The sequence below is a fragment of the Sinohyriopsis cumingii genome, chromosome 8 (genome assembly GCF_028554795.1).
Source record: "Sinohyriopsis cumingii isolate HCF-2022 chromosome 8, ASM2855479v2, whole genome shotgun sequence".
NCBI lineage: Eukaryota > Metazoa > Mollusca > Bivalvia > Unionida > Unionidae > Sinohyriopsis > Sinohyriopsis cumingii.
The window spans coordinates 53,148,170-53,160,196 of record NC_142968.1 but is presented as its reverse complement, the minus strand read 5'-3'; the positions used below and the strand labels follow the sequence as shown (position 1 = coordinate 53,160,196).

The following is a 12,027-nucleotide window of genomic DNA, read 5'->3' as shown; positions in this document are numbered from 1 at the left end:
ATTTGGGTTCTAACCTGTAACACTATAAACATATTATATTGTTACAGGTTAGAACCCCATCCCTTGATTTTCTTTGTAACGACCCCCTGTCATCATGGGCAGTAAATTTGAAACATACTACTTCCGGGTCAATCTATTTTTAAGGTGCAATATATACTAGTACATAATGGGAGGTAACTCAAGCTGTGCTATTCAATTCAATTCATTAATGAAAAAATGGAAATAAATAGGTAAAAAGGCAATTATTTATTTTGCAGATGAATATTTATCTAATATTTAACATTCAGCAGCGTAAATATGCATTTATTTTATTGATATTTGTGGCAAGAGTGCAGAAAAGGACGACGTGCTTCGTGGGCAGATGGAAATCTGCCCACGAACTTTTATCTGCCCACGAAACCGTCTGAGGACGACAAAACTGCCCACGACCCACCTTAAATAATAGTATATATACATATATATATATATATATATATATATATATATATATATATATATATATATATATATATATATATATATGTATATATATATATATATATATATATATATATATATATATATATATATATATATATATATATATATATATATATATATATTCTTTAGTTTCCGTCTTAATGATGATATCTGTTAAAAATATTAAAACACGTTCTATACTGAACAACAAATGTCTGAGTTTCTTTCATTTTGTATTGTGTCCATTGGCCAATAAACAATATCACACACATTTCCGACTCTAGCGCATATTAAAATTTTAAGTAAATAATTATAAACGGATGATCATTACCTAAACTGACGTTTCGGAAATACCGTGTATTATGTTCTTTTTTATAGATGAATATTGTACATTGGACTTCAGACATTAATCTAGAGTATTAGCTGAAAAGTATCAACACATTTAAGTACAAGGAAATATGTTGTTCTTCTATATTTTAGCTTCCTGCATAACATTGGCTTTTGTCTCGGAAGGAAGGACCGTGGAAGGTATATTAGGAAGAAACATATCTTTATCATGGACATACAACAATACAAACAGGGATTCTTTACGTATTACTCGTAACTCTTCATTTTTTCTGTTTGTGTGGCCACTTACAAATCACATCATCTGGCATGAAAAAGATGAAAGAATACAAGTTTACGTAAACAACGGTACCTTCGAAACGGAAACTGTTACTGTTAGCATTTCAAACGTTACAAGAAAGGATGCTGGCATATACAAGTTGGAACGATCATGGGATTTACACGACTTCAAAGATAGTATCACTCTACAGATTGGTATGTTGTATAAACCTTAGATTTCATCAGTTGTTCGTTAATTACAACAGTGCAGGTGCACATTTTACTAGAATTACATGGATTTGTCAGTTTAAGGTAGTTAAAAGTGATAATTAAAAAAGAGATATAATGCTAACTTTATAATCAGAGTGTATAATTGAGAACCTGAAAGCATGTCTCTCGGTATCTATTCATGTCAGAAACAGTTATACAAAGAAGTACCATCTAACTTATGTATTTCGTATTTACTCGTTTCTAAAAGGTTACATTTGTTTTGTACAAACACTTCTTTAACACACTTTGTCCAGGATTTATTTTTGCCGTCCTAATTATCTGTGTAAGCTTACCACCCATAATCTGGTTAAATCATATTTTTAAGCATATATAAACATCTTAGATCAAACAAATAATTCATACTTTATGATGAAGAATTTAACTGACGATAGTACGTATAAACCGGTTGCCTGGTTATTTAAGTGCAATGTCCTACCAATGTATGTCTGAGCCAAAGGTATGATTTAACATTTGCAGAATTTCAGCATTTGAGTGATATTATTTATATTAATTCGTAGCCCCTGCACCACTAATTTAATTACTTTCTCTGATTTCATCTACAATGTAAGACCTTCAACAAATCTTTCCTAATTATGCTAAAACATTGAATCCCCTCTTTTCCAAAGTTTTATAAAGATACGCTTAAAAAATTCATGAGAAGAACATAAATTTAAAAATGTTCAATATGACAACTAGATATTCAGTACAAAAACAATTGCATAACGACTACAGACGATTAATTATTTTTTAAATGAAGCCGCTAGTGTTTGATTTTCTATAGATTTAGTCATCCTCATTATTCGTATGGCTTGCATTTTTCTAGATGAAAGAACCCCTCCTTGGATAACTATGGTTCTACATCTCGATTTGTACATAGAGTTACAGTGCAATTCCCATAATATATCCACCGAAAAGGTTTCTTGGAGCCTCAATGGATCTATGATAGAAAGCAATGGCAAATATTCTCAAAACAACTCGATTCTTGCTATACAGAATTTAACAGCTGATGATATGTACAACATTTACAAATGTAAGTCATCCGGAGTTGGATTTGAGAGTGATCCATACAGATTAAATATTTGTAAGTATATTGTTCTTTTTGTCTTATTCAGTCACTGTCTTTTAATCGCCTGATATTGCAACATACCGGTATCCCCGAATCTACCTTTCCGTGAAAGAATGTTCTTCTATAAATAACAACAGTTTCGTCTGATTACAGACTATATAAGTATAGTTTCTCGAAAGTGTCAAATTAAAAAAGGTTATGATAATGATTGGTCTGTATACATACACACCATCACACACACGCGCACACACACACATACAGATATATATATATATATATATATATATATATATATATATATATATATATACAGAGAGAGAGACAGACATACAGACAGACAGACAGACATAGAGAGACAGAGAGACAGAGAGAGATAAAGTGAGATAGATACTGTTTAACACTTTCTCCCAAAAATCACATTTGTACATGAATTTATCATTGTCTTCAGCTCCATGTGTTCTAAGTCGATGCCTTCGATGGAATGGTACCTTTGTTTAAAATATTTTTATTATGAGGTATGAAATCAAGTTGAATATCTGCTCGATCTCGTATTCCCTTTGATAAACCAATAACCTGAAACAAAATATTCCCCTGAGGCGTATATTTAATATATACAGTTTGTTGACTTTGTCCATAAATATATGTTATTTATATCTGTACATTCTACTTGACCTTTCCCAATGAATATCTTTATTTTACGGCTTTGGTGCAAGTCTGATCTTATATCTCACCCTCATTTTTCGCTTCCTTTCTAGTGCATTGGTTTTCTATGCATATGCTGCGGAAATCACAATAATGAGGGCCACACCCATATGATCCTCGTCGATGTCCATCTCCATGATATTTCGCTTAAAAGTAGGGAGCCGATGCACATGTGAGATACGGTTTTTAACGTTTAACGCTGTCTGTAGGACGTGGTACCGGATTAATCTGGAGAGTGTTTTTATCATCAACAATGTCAACTTCTGCTTTGAATTGTTAAAACCGTTGAATTATATCAAATATTTTGGATGGTTTTTATTCGGGAGGAATACTAAATTTAGTCCGAAGGGGAGATTTTAAACCGTAGCAAACTCATCTTATAAAGATTCCAGTTAGTCATAAATAACGCGGACGATTTATATGCAGGGCCTTGGATCTTGAACTTCTTAAGTTTCAACTTGTATTTGTATGTGAGAGTTCTTGTTTGTCCAAAAGACACCCTATTGAACGGTTTAGTGTGACAATATCCTCCAGAGCAGGAAATCAGCACTACATATGCCCCTGCATGTACTCCTCTTCCTCTGCTGACAACAGGGTCACATCCCCATGACATGCCTGGCGTCAACATCGGCACTTAGTACAAGAACAAAATAGAACGTAGCGACTGCAACAACTACCGGGGCATCTCAATCTTCAGCATCATCAGAAAGGCGCTCGCCCGTGTCGCTAGGCGCTCTCACAAACCCTAACATCCCGCGTCTACACAGTTACAGTATGGCTTCCAAGCCGGCCGGTGAACCGTGAACATGGTCGTCTCACTACGAATTCCTAAATATAACGAATGCCAATATTAAAACTATTTCTGATTTTTAATAATAATTATTTATATTTTTTTACTTCCTGATAATGCCTATTTAGTTTTTATATGCTTCATTTCTTTGCCATATTAAAACCAGACTTTTTAGTATATGTTGTGTTGTTTACACAGAATTATATGTCCGTCGCAAGAGGGATCAACTTACATTTCATAATCTCTCGTATTGTCTAATCTTTGCTATGCTTAAAGTTTAATTGTCCGACTTGGGTTTAATAGTTTTATCTAATAGGTATCTTTTAAATCATCCGATGCATAAATTGCACGAATATATACATACAACCGTGAATATATACATGATTGCTTCTATGCAACTTTCAGTACAAATTTTGATAAATATGAAATTTATTTTGCCATCTGTGTAATCTTTATTCAGTGTTAAGATATTGCTCTGAATATATAAATATTAAAAATGGATTGATTTATGTTCATTAGGCAAACGAAAGTTTGATTTACCGTTTCATTTAATTTCAGCTCAGTCAAGTACCAAACCAATCATGGGAAATAATTGTGTGCAACAAGATTTCAATGATAAGTATTATAAGTGTATTTACTATAATGCTATAACATATCACAATGAGCAGAAACAGAGATTCAAGCACCAGACCATGAAACGCATATATGTGTTTAGCAATCAAATAAGAGTCATTTATAACTGGGAAATAATTATGAATGTTGTGGATCATATAAGTACATCTACTCTAAGATATCTCCCTGCACGATTATGAATTGTATCACATAGAACATGGCAAACAAGCATGTCATTGTCTCCATTGTGTTGTATTTATTTCATGGTTTTATTCCAACATGCAAGCTTCAAAACAATGAACATTCGTCTTTCCTTCCAGGTCTACTAGGACCTCTTATTGGGGTTGGAGTAGTAATTGTTGCCATTTCCTTGATCATCAATGGAGTTCTAATTTTGTTCTGGCAGAGGTGTAAAGTCGCATTAAGCAGATCGGGTACTATTATCTTCTACTTTTAAGCATGCATGTGTCTACATATAATTGATTTACAAGATTTAAATACATGGCATATATAGCATAAATTCTCTCTCCAAATGCAAATGAAAAAGGTTGGTATTAAATGCAAAAACTCTCTAAATTTTCGCCAAATAAATTGTTTCAAAGTTAAGTGCTCTCTTGTAACATACTTAGTTTGTCCCATTCTTGCTTAACGAGCTCGATACAATCAGTTGATTTGCATGTTGTAACTTTGTTAATTTACATAACGCACACATGGGTTTATAATACCAAACGTTACACCGCAGGTAAAAAGTCCTTCCTGACCATCTGTGATAAACTCCACGCGACAGCATTTGCATTTATTGTTCGGCTTCTTTTCTATACACATGATGGCAGGTTATGCTATTATTGTGTCAGGTATAATGTATAATTCTAAAAATATGTAATACGTCTCTGCTATGACACTTTAGCGAGTTGTTTTTTCCAGTAAGGGAAAATACGCTGAACGTAGTATATAAATACGAATTTACTTACGTTACATTAAACAATTTATTTTCACATAAATGTGCAGATAATAAGTATAATACAGTGCATAAGAATGAAACCATTCGTAGAAGTTGCAACATATGCACAACATTTTCCCACGTACATGTCCGAGGTGCTTAAGCAAAACGCATTTTGCATTTGATCCCCATTTTGAAAAACGTATCCTCTCTCCTTAGTAACATCTGATGATTTATGGAGGCGCTCTCCAATATTACTCCGATAAAACAAGTTCATAATTTCCCTACAAACTGATTTATTTTGTTGTTATATACTCATTTGGTTTGTCTACCTTAGGCGTAATAGTACATATAACACACTACAACAAACAAAGTAATTTATGTTATGCTGTATTCTGGAACAAATACAAAACCGCAGATTCATCAATCTACATTCTCGATAGTAATGCGCACTTGGCACCGACCATCGACCCTCGAAGTTTATTGCATGCTCACACATAGTTCATAAAGTATTGCTCGTTTTGGTATACTTACAATTTAAATTTTGAGAATGAATGCGGATTTCAATATCTTTTCTAGTAAGTCTGGAATGGATGAAATTTGTTTTACTGTCGATGCAACTCATAATGTCTTTTGATTGACTGCATTTATTAGTCTGGTTAATTCCGTCTGATGGTATACCTTACATAAAACTCGAACAGTGGAAGGACTGCCATAAACTGTACCTGTGTTTGTGTTCTGTTATTGATCGTTTGGAATCATATTGTAAGGAAAATACGAATTCTTGTAACTGAAATTATCATAAGACGTCTCGTTATACCACATTCATTTCGCTTCGAGTGTAGCAATGAGAACATGATTTATGTTGCAAATGTAGTCGAAATTAAAGTATAAATTTAATGTGTGTATCAGGTTTTGGGACCCTTGATATGGTTCTAATACCTCGGATTTGCACTACTATCTTAGAAATTACATTTTGAGGAAATTCAATATCCAAAAATGTATAGCCATAGTTATTACCAGTTAAAGTAAACATATGTTTATGCCATGTCACTTGCATGCTCTTTGTGGGAGGGACCTTAGCTATGTACATAACCTGCATGAATTAAAACGCTAGCCTAACATTGTATCAAACACGTTGCACTGTGAGATTGGCAAACCATCTTACGTGTGACAGTCGATTCAACCAGTGGAAAAAAGACTTTTTCGTCGCCTTGGCATGTCAGCTCTAAGGTGCTCAGATTTCTACCAAAACCTTCAGATGATTTTTTTCTAAAATTTAGTGTGTTAACTGACTCGTCAAATGGTACTTCTCTTATAGATATATGATATTCCTTAGCCTCATATTGCTTTTCTATGCTATTTATAGAGACGCTAGGAAATTCTGATTATATTCTGAAACATTCTATTTGCGAACGGTTGCGACCTTTTCACATACGTAATTATTTATCTGATCAGAATGGTATTTTCAATGTTGGATTTCTCACGTTTGTTGTGGATATTGCTAATGCCATGCTCATTTTTTTCTTGTTTGAAAGGTTCATAAGTAACACAGGAACTGGTCTAGATAGTTAACTTGAACTACTCTCAAATGGACGAAACAGCTTCTGTAGTTCATCCACTAAGTAATCTAATAAAGCAATAGCTAAAGCCTTGCTATATAAGCGTTAAGTACTTCCTGATTAACGAGATGTGTTTGCTAATTTTATATACACGTGCAATATGAAACCGTGCAGTATGAAAAAATATCAATCTAAAGTTAATTTAAAAACATGAGCATATAACAATATTTGCTTAATTCTATCTTTTGTAATGGAGTGATTCGTAAACGAATTATATTTATATATTTGTTGTGATATGGTAGGAAATAGTCTCCAGCAAACGTATCAAAGTATAACATGTTCATGCCTATTCCAGCAATGACAACAGATGCTTCCAAAAGAAACCAAATTAGAGAAAGCGTGCCTGTAAAAACTTTGGCATCGTCATATGCCAACGAAAACTATTTAAACAGTGATGATTCAGAGAACAAAAAACAAGGCAAATGTTGTTGCAGACTTTTTAAATGGCTTGGAAGAGTAAAAGGAGACAAAATAGTTGTGAATAATGAACTCATTGAAGACCCGTACAAAGTTATTGATGAGGTAACAATTAACGATGATCCTCTATCTATCAATCAATCGACCTATCTATCTATTTCATATTAAAATGACTCATGCAATTTATTATTTACACATAACATCACCAACAATTTGTGCTTTGTGTCTTGCCCATTTCGTAGCATACCTGTGATACCTTGTTATCAAAATGTGCCCTTATTCATATAACTTTACAAGAAAACCAAACTATCTTCATAAATGTTCTTGCTGCGGTTGACATTTAGAAAATAAACAGTGCATACAAGACATGAAAACTGCAAAAAGTGGATAGGATATCTAGGTCCTATGATAACAAGCGCTAATTTAAGGATTGCAAGTGAATACTATATTAATGGCGCCTTCCATTTTTAAAAACAAAATGTGTCATCAAAACAAGATATCAGAGTGAAACCATTGTGTATTTTAGGTACAGTTTCGTTAAACATTTCACTTATTGATATTGCTCGGTTTCTTTTCTAAATATGTTTGTGTTATTTATACATTTTCTTATGGAATAATTGGGTGTGATTGAGAAATTATACAACTCTGAGGTTTGTTAAGTATGTTTCTTTCATCCGTTCATCCGTCTGGGATTCGCCACCTACGAGCTATCAAATATGATTTAATTTTGCTAATACGTGGAATGAATAAAACATGTTCCAACATAGGCAAACACCTTCTTATTAAGATAACATCTGCATAAATGTACATGAATCCAAAATAATACTGACACTGAGTTTCCATTTTTGGTATATAATTGTGGTACATTTTAGTTTAAAAATGGTTGACTGAAATAATTTTAGGTGCATTATTTACATTGAACACTTTATATAACTTAACAGATGAATAGCTTAAGATTCAATGGGTCTTTAAGCTTACAAGTCAAAGATATGAAAGTATTTTAATGCATATTCTGTAATCTTTAATTACTTAAAAACCAAATTATTTTCTTATGTGTAACTGCACCGCAGTCAACGAATGTTGACAATTATTACCCTCCTAAATTTAAATTTTGAGCAGGTAATTATTCAACATTATACGTACGAGGAAGTGGCGTATAAGGGACACATATGACTCACTTATATTGGAATTAGAGACCTTTTAATAAGCAAAGATGTTCAATAAGCTACAGCAGATAATGTCAAAACATAATAATGAGTAACGAATATGCCTGCACATAACAAGTGCTATATTGTATGGATTTCGGTGATGGCCGGGTTGCCATTCTCGTTGTTAGCAACTGCGACATAAATAAAAGTTATGGTTGATATGAAGTAGAACAGATCTAGGAGAAACGAGAGAAGGTCAAGGAGTATGTACTGATTGAAATATAGTATATGTACTGAACTGATAGATTCTTAATTGAAAAGCAGAAGAATACTCGATAAAAAACAAGTCTAGAATACTGTACATTATTTACATATCCTTGCAGGCCTTTGTACCCTATGCAACGGATGTGTTTCAACACTATTTGGAATAATAATGTATTCGATAAATACTGAGTATGAAACTCATGAATCTACGAAAAAAATATTTTTTTACCTTAAATGTTATTTTTCTGTTGAGCTACGATACTGCTACTGCGTATATTATTAATATACCGAATAAAGATAAACGGAAACGATGTTTTCAGCTGGTTAACAATGGAGGTGATATACGTTACCATAGTAGCTCGCTGTGCTTTTAGTTGGTATCTGAAGTCGGTAACTAAATGTTCTAGAGAGATCCAGATTCGCCGTCGACATAAATTAGGGCAGAAATAAGCATTAATTAACAATAAGCTCATGATTGCTACAATTGCATCCAATATATGTATAAATTGTTTAAAACATGTACAGATGACAATAGTGACGAGAAGAATTAATAATATTTAGTGAGACCATTGCATTAACGCAGTCTCTGCTTGTAAACAATTTATACCCTTTACGATATATCAATCTAGTCTTCCAGAGGAAATGCATATACAACATATCTATTTTTGATTTAAACTATATGGCAAAAACTCGTCGCCCTTTAAAATGTTAAGTAATGTTTCTTAAACCAATATGTAACCAAGTTTCACCTTCGTTTTTCTCGACTTGTTTATTCTTAGTTAGTCAGTGTTTAATGATTATATGTAAAGGATTTGTCGTTACTTATTCACGATCCTATGCATAGGTGTCCAATAAAAGCCTTTCTATAATAGGATAGTCTTTGATAAGAGACTACATATTATTTTTCTCTCCTTCTCTCTCTCTCTTTCTCACTCTCTTTCCCTCTCTCACTCTGTCTCTCTCTCTCTTCATCACGATCTCACTCCATATTTCATGATATCATCTCAAAGCAACCGTGACAAAGAATTACTTATCGAAATTTATATCTAAGTCATTTTGCAAATATTAAAAGACTTGTTGAGATTTGGTCCCTTAGAACTAAATTTAGAACCAGCAATACGTTCAATGCTTCCAATTGAACGTCAAGCTTGGATGATTTTCAAATTGCTCAATAAATAGATGAAAAGAAGGAAGGAAAAACAATATTCCGATTTCATAATACAGAAAGAGCTCATTTTATTTTTCCTTCATAAAAAGCACTCTGGCAAAACACATCTACAGCAATTGATGTACACCTCGTTCTAAGAAAATTTCGAGAACAACACGAACCCTACGCTGAGTCAATAATTGTAACGTATTCTGTAATATTGTTAATGTAACACCTCATTATTATTAGTGTTTGATTTCGGGAAATATATTGGCTGAAATTACTTCATTCTTTGCTCTTAGATTTGCAGGTCGATTTTCTAAAGTTACCCTTTAACCAACACAATACATTCTCGAGATTATGGCTTGGCTTGATTCAAAACGTTTTATTTATCATATTTCTACATTTTCGTTTAATTCCAGAACAAAGAGACATTCCTAGTGTATTTTAAGATAATAAAATCATTGCAATATATTTCTCCATTTCAGGCTGCCATGTCTGCCTCTGATCACGCAAATGATAACATAAGCGCTGAACATCCGCATAAAGTCAGCATGTGTGCTGAAGACAGTCACTGCCATTTTGACGTTTCTGTAGAATGTTGTCAATATGAGACGGCCAGAATGGAAACAGATCTAACGTATATAACTCCAATAAGCGATCTTCCAAGTCCTATTGAGCTATGTCAGGATGATATATAATTTCACTCGTGCTATTGAAGTATATATTGCTGATGAAAATGACACAACTTGCATGCAACTGAAGCACTAAAAGTGGAATAGATACCATACACTCTATGTAAACTATTAATACTACTGCTACTACTACTACTACTACTAATAATAATAATAATAATAATAATCACTTAAATTGGTATAATACTTAGCAGGTGGGGAGTTGCAGTGGCTCAGTGGTTAGCGTGCCACATTCAAGACAAAAAAAGGCGCAGGCTTGAAGTCTACCATTATATCAGTCTGAGACAGCTATCGTGGTGTGTCCCTGAGCAACGCACTATATCCAGTTTCCTAGGCACAAATAGCCTACTTGTGTTGCTGTGCCAAAAAGCACCAATCTTAAACTTAACAAGTGACAGGAGTTATTATCAGTTATTTTGGCATAAATGGCAATCTTAACATGCTAAGCTGAGAGAAGGCATATTGCAGAACAGTACTCGAAATAACCAGTTGGCAATGATGTTCAAAGTCGGTACCCTCGGGTCAATGTGTAGGAGCGGTGCGAATTGAGGCATATGTGACTTATTGCATTTCAGCACATGAAACTATTATTTTGTTGCAAACTATGGACTATTGAAGAAAGAAAATATTCTGCTGCGAAACTACAGTTCAGGTGAGGGTTTTCAAATTAAAAATGAACCTCGATTGATATGACACTATCTTTTTGTCGTTATCGTTTACTTTCAACTGAAAATAAATCGGACTTTCACTTTCTATCAGTGTTTATTTTTTCCGAAACAGCTTAAACTCGTTTTCTCTCTTGTCCGTTTTCCTTTTGTTTTCAAGTCTAGTATATCCTTACCTTTTATAATTATATCTATCTATCTATATATTAATCTATCTATCTATTTCTCTATATATTTATCTATCTATCTATATATATATCTATCTATCAATCGATCTATCTATGTATAAATTTATCTCTTTAAAGAAATTACAGAAAACAATGAAATCTTCGTACAATTTAACAAGTATATTTATTTCACCAGAATACAAAGTGAGAATGTGAAACAAAATATACGATATGGCGAATTAAATCCCAAAATAATTTAAGAATTACAGACAAAAATCCATGTAATTTAAAGTCTTGAATAAAATTCAGCAAAAGTTCAGAAAAATATCCCAAAATTGAAGGATATGACATGTCTGTGGTACTTAGTAAAGTGTTTATATGCCAACAGTCTTTTGTTGAATCACCGAAATATAATTTCAGGTTTGTATAGACTTATAAATTCCAGTGAATTGCTTAATCC

General features: G+C 33.1%; 1 protein-coding gene across 1 annotated transcript; it reads left to right on the top strand.

Moving 5' to 3' along the window:
* Positions 1-821: 821 nt before the first annotated feature.
* On the top strand, positions 822-11,488 carry LOC149793529 (uncharacterized). Its single transcript, XM_089966407.1, has 5 exons — positions 822-1,278; positions 2,156-2,413; positions 4,449-4,936; positions 7,360-7,586; positions 10,529-11,488. The coding sequence occupies exons 3-5, from the start codon at positions 4,720-4,722 to the stop codon at positions 10,739-10,741; spliced, it is 657 nt and encodes a 218-aa protein (XP_089822533.1). The 5' UTR covers positions 822-1,278; positions 2,156-2,413; positions 4,449-4,719; the 3' UTR covers positions 10,742-11,488.
* The last annotated feature ends 539 nt before the right edge of the window (positions 11,489-12,027 follow it).